This window comes from Seriola dumerili, unplaced genomic scaffold (genome assembly GCF_002260705.1).
Source record: "Seriola dumerili isolate Sdu_G_001 unplaced genomic scaffold, Sdu_1.0 BDQW01000088.1, whole genome shotgun sequence".
Lineage (NCBI taxonomy): Eukaryota > Metazoa > Chordata > Actinopteri > Carangiformes > Carangidae > Seriola > Seriola dumerili.
The window spans coordinates 8,797,021-8,810,739 of record NW_019174343.1 but is presented as its reverse complement, the minus strand read 5'-3'; the positions used below and the strand labels follow the sequence as shown (position 1 = coordinate 8,810,739).

The 13,719-nt window shown below is 41.5% G+C and overlaps 1 protein-coding gene and 5 non-coding genes across 6 annotated transcripts in view; all 6 read right to left on the bottom strand.

Annotated features, from left to right (window-relative positions):
* Window positions 1-4,802: 4,802 nt before the first annotated feature.
* eogt (EGF domain specific O-linked N-acetylglucosamine transferase) overlaps window positions 4,803-13,719 on the bottom strand; it is a 35,552-nt gene continuing 26,635 nt past the window's right edge. The window contains exons 12-16 of the mRNA XM_022745315.1: window positions 6,625-6,693; window positions 6,219-6,280; window positions 5,936-6,055; window positions 5,371-5,473; window positions 4,803-5,071 (exon numbers count right to left, since the gene is read on the bottom strand). Coding sequence (XP_022601036.1) covers window positions 4,925-5,071; window positions 5,371-5,473; window positions 5,936-6,055; window positions 6,219-6,280; window positions 6,625-6,693 — 501 coding nt within the window. The 3' untranslated portion in view covers window positions 4,803-4,924. The remainder of the gene's footprint in view (window positions 5,072-5,370; window positions 5,474-5,935; window positions 6,056-6,218; window positions 6,281-6,624; window positions 6,694-13,719) is intronic.
* On the bottom strand, window positions 10,045-10,116 carry trnae-cuc. Its single transcript has one exon. It is a non-coding gene; the product is annotated as a tRNA-Glu (tRNA).
* trnae-cuc lies at window positions 11,230-11,301 on the bottom strand. The gene has a single exon. It is a non-coding gene; the product is annotated as a tRNA-Glu (tRNA).
* trnae-cuc lies at window positions 11,678-11,749 on the bottom strand. The gene has a single exon. It is a non-coding gene; the product is annotated as a tRNA-Glu (tRNA).
* trnae-cuc lies at window positions 12,113-12,183 on the bottom strand. Its single transcript has one exon. It is a non-coding gene; the product is annotated as a tRNA-Glu (tRNA).
* trnae-cuc lies at window positions 13,317-13,389 on the bottom strand. The gene has a single exon. It is a non-coding gene; the product is annotated as a tRNA-Glu (tRNA).

Here is a 13,719-nt window from a genome sequence, read left to right as displayed (position 1 = left end):
TAGTCGCCGGAGAGATGCTGATGAGAGTGATGGTATAGTGATGTAGGAGTGATAGTTGCGCTCCCGTCGCTCCTCCCGAGCGGGGATCGATTGGACACGAGAAATGCGATGCGAGCCTGTCTTCCCCATTCAGAACACGTGCAACAGCGCCCGCCCAGTTCACCAGCGCCCAAGTACACCCCCTCTTCCTCACTGATGTCATGTAGTCTACAAGTAGCCTGGACTGTTGGGGTGGCGGGGACGAGGGGGGACGATTAGCTATATGTCCGACGAGAAACTAGATACATGGCTGCCATACATCTTAACATGTCGTTCAGTCTCGTTTATTCGTCAAATACTTCACTTATCTACTTTTAATGGTTTGTTTGAATCAACTGGACAGAGTCACAGATCACAACACTTTTGAAAGAGGAATGGATCAAGACCCAATCCTATGTTAACACTAAGGTATATGAGTACAAGGTCTCTGAGAGTATTAGTGAGTTTTGTTCAAAGTGGTAGAAGTTTGCCTGACAATACCTACTGACATACCTTAGACTTAGCCCAAATTCATCATCGGTCTTCGGTCTTGACTGACAGGTGCCACGCTGAGCATGAGTCGACGATAAGCCCCCACCCCACCCCCCTTTCTTTCGTCACATAATAGTCCACCTTGCTTCCACACGTCGATCATGTTACAGATGGTGTCTGGATATCAATACTTGGTCCTGTGCTAGTCTATATGCGCGGATGGTGTAACCCCCCCACCCACCCACCCCCACGGAGATGTTAAACAGAATTTAATCACCGCCGCCTCTCCGTTACGCACCAGGAGACAGCCTATCAATTATTTCATCCCCGGACTATTCTGGTGTGTTGATGGCGATTGATTGCTTTGCGCTGTATTTGCAGTCGTTAAGACTTAGAGGAGGTCGATGTCTGCTAACGACCCAAGGTGAGGAGTATCCGATACATTTAGATGTCTTCCTTGCCTTGTTGCCAGCATTACTGGGCCACACGGTGGGCCCTGTGGCAGTGGAGGGGTTTTTGTTGGCAGTTCTTTAAAGATACATAGAACCAAAAAAAAAGAAAGAAAGAAAGAAAGAAAAAGGAGCCATGTACCATGAACTGTAATGAGTTTCAGGACAGCAACATAGAGCAATTTCAGGCATCCTTGTCTGGCACTGTCCTCACCCCCGTTTTTGCTACCTGTGCGCAGTGAGAAAGTGTTGTTCTATTTTCAACCGATTAATCTAGGCTTGAATCTATTACAAATCGATCTGTCTGGGTTTGAACTGAGAGCAGATTAGACAGTGGTGTAGGTTTGCCAGGACTGAGGTACACGCAGCCCTTTAGTTGCAGGATTCAGATAAAAAAACATTAAACTGAAGTTAAAAAAAAAAAAAAAACTAGTTTCAGCACCTTAAACAGAGCCAGACGCGCTGCATATAAATTCAGCACGTTGGACAGCTCCAGACTGTCCTGTCAATGGGCTTTTCTATGCGCTTGCTTTGCTGTCAAGCAGTTAATCCAGTTTGCAGACAAAATAGACAAAAGTAGCTTGACTGTGTAAAGTGTAAGTGAAGAAAAAAAAAACTCCCGAAAGTTGATAAAACATAATATATCCTGTCTGCACCGGCAAGAACCGAACCTGTGTGTCGCAATGGGGATCGGAGGCCTTTTATCTTAAAGTGAGGCAGCTAATGGATGCAACAGCCCGTAGCACTTATCTCATCTATCCCTCCTCAGAGGGGTCAGATAGTATCAGGGGAAAACGCATCATGTGACCTAAACACTTTACTGGACTTTAGAGTGTGAGGTTGAACGGTGTGAAATTTAATTTACTCCCCTTCTACTTCCAATTACGTTTCTAGTTGTTGTTACAAAGCTAGCGGGTTTCTTAACATGTTTCAAGGTATTTATCAGTTTCAGTTTCCCGTTTTTAAGCAGAGCTGGCATGTTAAAGGTTTGCAGAATCGTCCTTGTATATTGCGGTGTTGTGGTAAAGGTAAGAGCATAGGCAGAAGGCGTCTTCACGTGTCATGTATCAGAGACGAGGGGTTACAGGATCTCCTGTGGGGTTATTCCCCCAGGGGAGATAATATCTGCTCATAACTTGAGTAATATGTCTTCCTCCTAAATCGATAGTCCTGCATGAATCCATCTGAGGTGGGGGGTGTCAAAACAAAGCAGCTGGTGGGGTAACTCGCGCTTGAAAACTAAACTCGTAAAGACCGCAATGTATGAACTTCCCTCTAATTTTGAAGTGTGAATCACGACTTTACTCGCAGCTTCCACCCCAGTGACTAAACCTCCACCTTTGCTTGCGATCAGATCACCTGCCCGTTTTCTAAAGGAGTTTCAGGCCTGTACAGAAGGCGACAGAAATAAGTCATTCAACATTTCTAAAAGAAAACACATCATTACTTACGGCTGGACGAAAGGAGGCCACACAAGCGGGGCGATTGAAGAGCTGTGAGTGGTGAATTTCCAGAGGACCTCAGACCGAGGCCGGAGGCAGGAAGCGTGGTGCCTGTTTGTTAATGATAGGTGAGAGAAACTGTGTCTGCTGCGACACCTCTAATTACGCGAGCGCACACAAGCTGCGCTCACACGGCCGATGAAGCATAAAGTTCTACTGTGCGCACAACGACCCCGCACACACACACACACACACACACACACACACACACACACAGGAGAAAGTTTGACTTTGTTAACTGTATTTCCTCAGGCTTCCCACTTAACATCGAAAGGCGATTTGGGTGGTCGGGTGTGTTCCTCATTTTCTGACGTCTTTTCTTCCAATCAGATGCTCCATATTGGATACACCCAGCAGCCAGGCTTTGCGCTACAAAACAGGATTTGGTCATCGATTTGGAACCGCAATGAAGGTTAATGAGAACAGACATCTTGGTTCCTCTGCTTTTGATCCCCCTCTGCTTAGAGATTCTTCATTTCTTTACGAGGTCACTGCCAGTAACCCGAGCAGGGCCATAAATAGTGTCCATGCCAGACAGGCCCGGTGTCTGTCAATACTCCGAAAGTTCAGACACAACATCCGCAAAGAGCGTGCAGGAGCGCGACTGCTGACATCAAACTTGTGATATTGGAGCAAACACACTTTAACAAACATTGTCTTCTTGTGACCCAGTGGATATATTTGAGCATAAATTATTCTCACTCTATACACTGTTGGAACAAGTCTGTCAGGGACGATCACACAGCGTAGGGTGAATTTCTGGCCTCATGTGTGGTGTTGTACTGCCCCCATGTGGTTATAGTGCGTCACTGGTAGCTCGTGTAGTTTTTGAGGCCACCTAGATTTATTATGGTGACAGTAAAAACTGAACTAGTGCCCTTTTGCGAAGAGCCCTTTTCCTCCTTAGACCTGAACTCACTAAAATAATGAAACCCGCAGCAAAGAGCTGTCTGGCATCAGCAAGAACTGGCAAGACCGAGGTTTCAGTTTATACCCTACAAGGTCAGACTTCAAAAGATGATTGATTAAATTAAGATGAATTAAATCTGTAATGCCTAATATGGCCGACACAGACAGGAAGACATGCTTCAGCATTTTTTTTAGAATTATTTATTTCAAAATATTACCACAGCTTTAGAATATGAACTTGCCTACAAGACTAGCAAAGCCCTGACCGAGGCGGTCTGACTCAGTTCTACATGGTTTCATCGATAAATAAAACATAAAGCTCATTGAGAGGCCAAGAAACACGGAAATGATCCTCTGATCTCTCAAAATACTCTTGTGCATTGCATCAGATTGCAATCAAATTGTGCTCATTCTCTTTCAGACTAATTCACTGTAAAATATCAAACTAACAGCATACAAAAGGCTTTAGGAAAGGTAACAACTGGCGGAAGCACTCTCATCATTTGAGCATACTGATCATGCATTTCCTTTGATAAAGTGCAAAGGAGATTACAGCAAAAGAGACATCAGTATCAAAAGGATATTCCATCAAACCAACAAGACACATGTTTAAATAATGACTGTGACAAATGTAAAAGAAAACCATGTAAACTTCAAATAAAGACGCCATAGTAAAAGGCAGATTTAAAAAGCCTATTGGATAGTTTTGACATTCAGATGACAACAAAATGTTTTGAGAAACAATGGAGTGTTGAAACTTAACAAATATGTTTCACAATACTTTATAATAAAGTGTTTTAAAATATTAATGTGCTTGCACATTCACTTAACACAAATACTGATTCAAAAAAGCCTCTTGGCAATAGGAGTGTCTCACTTACCTTCTGTCTCTTGTTTTAAGTGTTTTTACTGTTGGTGAGCATAACTTTAAACCACATGATTTCAATATGTCAAACTAACTGCGAAAGTAGAAATCTAAGCTTGCAACTACAGTATGTGCGCAAATCCAGCATGTCAATACTGCACATCGTATTAGAGTGGTGGATGCTGGATGTGCTCACAAACTCTGGTGTGATTGTCAACAGCTCTGAAGAGGCTCGCATCAAGTTGACACTGATCAAATGTGACAAGATGTCGCATGTGAAGGGACGCTGTAACAGCTGCTCATTAGCTAACTTTGTCGGTGTGGAATGAAGTAGATGCAGCGGAGGTAATGAAGAAACATAGGACACGTCTTATGGCTCTCCAGATGCTTCGACTGCACACACCTCGTCCTTTAACTGATTTGACACTAATAGAGCTGATGGAAGCTATTCAAACCCGAGTTGTCCGCCATACTGCTTTCACTTATCCAGACTTATCAAAGCAGCGGACAGGAGGTGACAATTACTCTGTCAGACCACTGGTGAATGAGGTAACTTCAAAAAAAAAAAAAAAAAAGAAAATTCAAAAAGGTACACTGCCGGCATCTATTGATCATAGCAAAAGGCAGCCTTGTGTTAAGAGTTCTTCATCAGCCAGATGTTTGTGTTCCCCTCTCCGCTCACAGAGACTTTAGAGTTCATCATGAAGGGCTTGGCGCTGCCATTTGCGATGGTGTGTGACGTAATCGGCTGCCTCCAGCACAAGCCGCATGAACTCCCCCACATCAAAAGAGTAGTTGGTAAACTTCGGATGGTCCCCGAGGGTGGGATGGTGACCCTGCCAGAAGTGTTAGAGGAGAGTGTACAAAGTTAATGGACATATAAAAGCATGAGGAAACAACACAACAAGAGAGCATATGTGTATGTTTGTACTGTCAGGCTATACTCTCAGGTGAAAGACAGACAACGTAAGTGAGAAGTGAAGTCTATACATTTGTTCTGCTGTGCCTATAATTGCACATAATTTGTGCATGGGAGTGCGTTGAGCATGTGTATATGTGAGATGGGTGAGATGAATTGAGGAAGCTCATGCTGAGGTGCTCGGGAGCTGATGGTTGGTACGGGAGTTTCCCCTACCTTGTCCTGTGGGAGCACTTTGTCCATTTTCTGCCAAGTCACGTATCGAATGCCCCGCAGCCGAGCCAAATCTCGATAGCAGCTCTCATCCTGACAATTATATCTGGGAGGGACAGATGCAGACACTTTATCTCTTGCTCTCCTTGGTCTGCCTCACTTTCACTCTTTCTTGCTCCATCTTTCTCTCTCTCTCTCTCTCTCTCTCTCTCTCTGTATGCCCACTGTGGTTCTCGCTATGTCACTCACCAAAATGTACACAATGCCCTCCCAAACATGCCCGTGCAGACACGCACACGCACACACACGCATGCACACACACACTCCAATCGGTTGCTCTACCCAGGGTAGCCAGGTGTGATGAATGCCTGGTTAATTAGGCAGTATTTCACAGTCATACACCGAGTGGCTGAGGGGTACTTTGGGCAGAGCATGCTGCCAAACCCATCGCTCTTCTTGCTCACATATATGTCTTTTTTCTCTTTCACTCAATCACACATACGCACGCACGCACGCACGCACGCACACACACACAGAGGGAGACAGGTAGACAAAAAGTGTCACTCACAGCTCAAAGATGACAGCCCAGTCAGGGAGGAAGAGGAGGTGTGTGAGACCTGCCCCATGCATCCCTATAAAGATGTCAGAGTTGTGGGTGATCCTCAACTGCTCCAGGAAGGGAACATCCCTAAAAGACAGGCATCAATCACCTTCATTGTGTGAACACTGTCATATTACACAATTTAAAAAGCTAAACACTTTCTTTATTATTATACAGCACTGTTACATCCCCAGTGCTAAGCAGCACTGGATAGCTCCTGTAGTAATGTGGCGAGCACTCTATAACTCACTTGTATTTGTAGTCCACCACATTGACCTCCAGTAAAGGCACAGTCTTGAGGGCATTTACCAGCTGTAACAACAACAGAGGGACGTGTTGTCTGATCAATGAGAGAGGAGACAAATATGGGCAGTGACCATATAAATCACAAGCCTTTTTTACTCGTACTGTTTATAGCAAATAAGATTTTAAATAGGCACTTAACAGAGGCGGACAGTAAATCAATGGTGGAAAGGAGGGGTTGAGGGAATGGGAGAGTTGTATAAAGTGAACAAGGAGAAAGAGACAAAAAGAGGGAAAGAGAAAGACAGAAGAAAGGAAAAGGAGGACAAGTGGAAGAAAAGATGGAGGGAGAAGAACAAGTGCAAGGAAGAAAGACAGAGAGAGGGAGAGAGGGAAGGTGATGCTGGACTCACCTCCACTTGGTTTAATATCCTTCTGTATTCTGTGCTGCGTGCCAGCAGGGTGACACGAACACGCCCCTCCTGAAAACAGCAATGCACCCAATAATCAATCAGCCAAGGACAGAAAAGACAGGCGTCTGGGAAAACATGATGTTCATTCAGAATAATTTAAAGGCTTCTTCTTCAATACAGCAGAGAGGACCAGATGAAAAATAGCTGAAAACACATTAAAAAAATCATTTTTTAAGTGGAATAAAAAGGTTTTCTTTTATGATATGCTCTTCTCAGTTTATACAGACAGTACAGAGATGCTTTCTTTTTCTGTATTCTTCTACTGCCACCTTGTGTTCTGAAAGAGTGTTTAGACTTTTTTGAGGTATTAACATTTGTAACATATGGGAATACCTAATAAGGAGCATAACCTGACTATCATCAAATCAAAGTAATGACAATTACAGAAAGTTACAACCTGTGAAATCTCCTGTACACAATGAATCAACCTCAACTATAACACCTTACTACAAGCAGCGAGCATATAAGTATTCAGATCCGATCTAATTTCTCTTCCTCTACTTAAAAATGATTTTAAGAAGTATTGAAAAAGATGATATCCTGAGCAAGCTAGACCAGAGCAAATTATGGCAAGGGGGAGGTAGGAGGAGAGGGGCAGTAAAGGCGGATGAATAGAACACAATAGACGAGAGCAGCAGTGTGAGTCTTTGGCTGTGCCATTAATCTAGGGATGAAAGGAGGAGCTGGGGAGAGGGTCAGGGCCGAGAAGACCTCTCATTCAGTGGCTGGTCTGCTATCACCAACAGCCCCATGTCTCGCTAAAAAGCCTCTTAGCATATTTCCAGTGAAGGCCATGAATACACAATGAGCTGCTCCATGGGACGGAGGGAAGTTATTGGGCTTTGCTGGTCATAAAGATACAGTCAAGTACTTCAAACCTGGGATCATAAAACTCCTGTGAGGACTGTTGGAGAGTTATAGATGTGAGAGATTGGTAAGGAGCTGAGTATATGGCTGTGAGAGTCTTAGTATGCGTGCATGTACAGGCCTTATGCATGTACTCTTACAGAAACTAGCAGGCTCTTTCCCTGAGTTTAACGTAGTGAGCAGACCAGATCAGTAAAGGGAATAAGCAAGTTTCCAAACTCCACATCAAAAATACAAGCTTAGAAAACTATAGTTCTTGTTTTCTATTTTCTTCTAATACATTATGAACTTAGTCCTTAAAACTCAGTTATGGCATAGAGACCAGAGCATTACAATATTGTCATATGTTATTAGTGTATGAGACTATGATGCAAAACAATACATCTAAAAGCCTTTTCTGATCACAGGTCTAAAACTTGGCTTCCCCTGGGCTTGTCCCATGCACTGTGAACTGATATTCACTGTTTGCATGTTGGTGAGCACAAATTTCCAAATTGTTAATGCACTATATAAGTCTTTAACAACTCAAGATGGCTATAGTTTGCACTTGACTGAAATCTCAAAAGAAAGGATGATTTGGTATTTGCCAATGCTAACTGCAGCATGGTTTCATTATGGTGGCTCAGCATAGATTTCTGTTGGTTAGCACAGTTGATATGTGAACATATGCAAACCCTCTCTCAAACAATGTAGTTTGAACTCTCTGGCCTCTAATTTCCAGCATCCTTAGCTTCCAGTTTGTGCTGAGGTAAAGAGTAGTGGCAATATTAACAGAATACATAGGTTAAAGATAACAATAAGATCAAATGAGCACAAATCAAACATTTATAAGGAAGATTATGACTTGTCAATATGTCCATTTGTAGAAATGACACTGCCTGATCATCTGTTACACACACAACTTATGGTAAACGACAGATGCATACAAAAATCTTTCATATTGCAGAACAGTGGGCCAACATTTATATATGTATTAAATATAGGTTTGCAGGAGGAGAATTAATGTGACATTTGCTGATAAGGAACCAGAATGCCAGCAAACAATACATAAAAATCTTTCCCTATCAGGAATTGAACCAAGGCCACAGTGATGAAAACGTCTAACCCCAACCACTAGAGCACCGGGAAGCTGTGCACCCACCTAAAGCTTGTACAGCAACAGAATATCCATGTTTGATGGGCTGCATTGAATTTACATATTCAGTATTCATTATTCTTGGTCAAATGGAGTAGTTTCCTCTTTTTTACACAATATGCAGTTGCGATATGTGGCACATATAACACTGGGTTATCGTACTCTGCATGTGAGCATGTTTAGAGCAGTTTTTCACAGAGCCTAGTTGCCTTCACTTGAGGTCAAAGCAGAATCAGTCATTCTTACCACAGAAATACAGTATACACATACATTCAGGGAATAAGTCCCTGAAGCATAAATAAGGAACTTTAATATATAAATTGGAACTTGACAAGGATCAAAATGATTGGCTAAGGCACTTCCATGGTTGTCTACATCTGACCAAATAAAACAGTAGACTTTAGCTTAACTCTAACTATCTTAAATATCTAAAGAATAGATGCTCAGTCAACAACAATTTAATAATTACATTAAGCTTTGCAAAAGATTCAAACATGATGAACAAAGTAGGAGCACCATCATGGACTATCAATTAAGTCACCAATCACAAATCCTGCAGTTTGAGTCTGGCTGGGACATCTGTTGCATGTAATTTTCTATCATCTCTGTAATAAAGGCATAAAATTACCAAATGTAGTAAATAGAAAATTGTGACTATGGCAGCTGTCCTTTTTCTTACACCTAATTTTTTTCTCTCTTTCATATCTTAGTTGTCAGAGGGTATTAAATTACAATGTGTTAAGATTTAGTGTCACAGAAGGAGAAATAATGGGACATTCACTAAGAATCAGAGAGCAAGAAGTGCAAGAAAGAGTGCAGGTGTGACATAAAATTAAAGTATACTGAACAGGGATAGAAAGCAAAAACACTAGTGGAAATGATCAAACACTACTTCTTCACACAAAAACTGCATTAATTGATGTCGTAACTATAACACATACAGAAATAACACATGATCTTCCCTGAGCGGGAAACGAATGTAGGGCGCTATGGTGAGAGCACTGAATTCTAACCGCTAGTGGTGAATGCATTGCTAGTGGGGCTAGGGCAGAGCCAGTATTGGATGATGTTTTAAAAGGGATCCTATATTACTTAAATATATTCAAGTTAATCAGCCATAAAGCACATAGAACTATGTTAATTGCTGACCATTTTCCAATGCAGTGATTTGAAGTTGAGATTGCTTATGTATCACAGAGAACAACACTCACTGCCTTAGGGCATTGTGACAAAGCGCCTTATTCTCTGTTCAGCTGTTTCCTGATCAGAATTCATCACATATACGATGGAGAAATATGTTGTTTTGTGTTAACAGGATGTTTATTCATGTCCTGTACAATTCAGTAAGTAAAGACCCTTTCCCTGACCGGGAATCGAACCCGGGCCACGACAGTGAGAGCACTGAATCCTAGCCACTAGACCACCAGGGAGCTGATATCTAGTATGACGATTATAGAGTTGTACTTGGATGAACTTCTATGGGAGTCCTTATATACTTTAATAGGTTTAAGTTAATTAGCCAAAAAGGACATACAGTTGTGTTGCTGTTGACCATCCCAATGTAGCGATTTGAACTTGAAAAGAACTGAAACTATAGAGAAAAAGCATTAATTTTGTGTTCACACGAATATGGTTACAGACAAAAACTTCCTACAAAGACTGACTGGATAAATATTCTGACAAATGTTAAAAATAGGAAGATAATGACTTTTTGCGCTAGATTGGGAATCAAACCTAAGCTGTGGAGGTGATAGCGCCGAATCCTAACCAGTAATCAAACAAAACTTCTAATTGTAAATATGGCCAGAATCAGCTTTTTGTTCATGCTAGGGACATTTTTTTAGTTTTGTCTTTTGTTTGAATCAAGACACAATCAATTTCAGCATATTTTGGCACCTACCTTCATAATATATGCTTTTATAAATGACCTGTATTATTCAGTAACTAAACAGTCATTCCTTGACTGGGAATTGAACCAAGGCCACGATGGTGAAAGCACCCAATCCTAGCCACTAGACCATAAAGGAGCTGATACCTAATAAGATGAGTGTAGAGCTGTACTTAGATGAACTCCTACGGGAGTCCTTATATACGCTTTGATAGTATTAAGTTAATTAGCCAAAAAGTACATACAGTTATGTTACTGTTGACCATCCCAATGTAGTGATTTGAACTTGAAAAGAACTGAAACTATAGAGAAAAAGCATTCATTTTGTGTTCACACGAAAATGGTTACAGACAAAACCTCCTACATAGACTGAACATCTGTCAGAATATCTATCCAGTCAAAGTATGAAGACAATGACTTTTTGCGCCTGATTGGGAATCAAATCTAAGCCGCGGCAGTGATAGCGCCGAATCCTAACCAAGAATCAAAAAAAAATTCTCATTGTAAATATGGCCAGGATTAGCTTTTTGTTCATGCTGGGGACATTATTTGAGTTTTGTCTTTTGTTTGAATCAAGACACACTCAATTTCAGCACCTACCTTCATGATATTCGCTTTTATAAATGACCTGTACTATTCAGTAACTAAAGAGTCCTTCCCTGACCGGGAATCGAACCCGGGCCGCGGCGGTGAGAGCGCCGAATCCTAGCCACTAGACCATCAGGGAGCTGATATCTAGTAAGACCAGATAAAGAAAGAAGCATTCATTTTGTGTTCACACAAAAATGGTTACAGACGGCTCCTCCCACAAAGTCTGACTGAATAGATATTCTGACGAATGTTAAAAGTATGGACACAATGAAATTTTCCGCCTGATTGGGAATCAAACCTAAGCCACGGTGGTGATACTGCCAAATCCTAACCAATAATCAAACAAAACTTCTCATTGTAAATATGGCCAGGATGAGATTTTTGGTCATGCTAGGGAGATTTTTTGAGTTTTGTTTGAATCAAGACACACTCAATTTCAGCAAATTTTGGCACCTACCTTCATGATATTCGCTTTTATAAATGGCCTGTATTATTCAGTAACTAAAGAGCCCTTCCCTGACCGGGAATCGAACCCGGGCCGCGGCGGTGAGAGCGCCGAATCCTAGCCACTAGACCATCAGGGAGCTGATATCTAGTAAGACCAGTGTAGACCTGTACTTGGATGAACTCCTATGGGAGTCCTTATATACGCTTTGATGGGTTTAAGTTAATTAACAAAAAAGGACATACAGTTATGTTACTGCTGACCATTCCAATACAGGTGTGTGGATACCGCCAAATCCCGTAACCAATAATCAAACAAAAACATTCTCCCATTGTAAATATGGCCAGGATGGGCTTTTTAGTCACGCTAGGGACATTTTTTAAGCTCTTGTGTCTTTTGGTTTGAATCAAGACACACTCAATTTCAGCATATTTTGGCACCTACCTTCATGATATTGAGCTTGTTATTAATGACTCGTACATATTCATAACTAAAGAAGTCCTTCCCTGACGGGAATCGAACCCGGGCCGCGGCGGTGAGAGCGCCGAATCCTAGCCACTAGACCATCAGGGAGCTGATACTAAGTAAGACCAGTTAGACCTGTACTTGGATGAACTCTATGAGTGAGTCCTTAATACATCGACTTCTGATGGGTTTAAGTTAATACATAGCAAAAGGACATACAGTTATGTTACTGCTGACCAATTCCAATACAGTGATTTGAACTTACATAGAAATGTAACTATACAGAAAAAGCATTTCATTTTGTGTTCATACGAAAATGGTTACCGACAAAACCTCACTAAAGACTGACTGAATAGATATTTTGACGAATGTTAAAAGTAATGGACACAATGAAATTTTTCGCCTGATTGGGAATCAAAACCTAAGCCACGGTTGTGATACGCCAAACCTACCAATAATCAAAAAAACTTCTCATTGTAAATATGGCCAGGATGGCTTTTTGGTCATGGTAGGGACATTTTTGAGTTTGTCTTTTGTTTGAATCAAGACACACTCAATTTCGCACCTACCTTCTTGATATTGGCTTTTATTAATGACCATGTACTATAATCATAACTAAAGAGTCCTTCCTGACCGGGGAATCGAACCCGGGCCGCCGGCGGTGAGAGCGCCGAATCCTAGACGCACTAGACCATCAGGGAGCTGATATCCTAGTAAGACCAGTGTAGAGCCTGTACTTGGATGAACTCCTATGGAGTCCTTATATACGCTTTGATGGGTTTTAAGTTATTAAACAAAAAAGGACATACAGTTATGTTACTGCTGACATTTCCATATACAAGATTTGAACTTACATAGAAATGTAATAGTAGAAGAACAAAGCATTCATTTTGTGTTCATCACGAAAATGGTTACAGACAAAACCTCCTACAAAGACTGACTGATAGATATTCTGACGAATGTTAAAAAGTATGGACACAATGAAATTTTCCGCACTGATTGGGAATCAAATAATGCCACAGAGTGGTGTGATTACCGCCAAATCTGGACCAACCAATAATCAAACAAAAACTTCTCATATGTAAATATGGCCAGGATGGGCTTTTAGCACGTAGGGGGACATTTTTTAAGCATTTGTCTTTTGTTTGAATCAAAAACACTCAATTTCAGCAGATTTTGGCACCTATCTTCATGATATTCGCTTTTATTAATGACCTGATATATCAGTAACTAAAGAGTCCTTCCCTGACCGGGAATCGAACCCGGGCCGCGGCGGTGAGAGCGCCGAAATCCTAGCCACTAGACCATCAGGGAGCTGATATCTAGTAGACCAGATAAAGAAAGAAGCATTCATTTTGTGTTCACACGAAAATGGTTACAGACGGATCCTCCCACAAAGTCTGACTGGAATAGATATTCTGACGAATGTTAAAAGTATGGACACAATGAAATTTTCCGCCTGATTGGGAATCAAACCTAAGCCACGGTGGTGATACTGCCAAATCCTAACCAATAATCAAACAAAACTTCTCATTGTAAATATGGCCAGGATGAGATTTTTGGTCTATGGTAGGAGATTTTTTGAGTTTTGTTTGAATCAAGACACACTCAATTTCAGCAAATGCTATTCCTAGGCACCCCTAC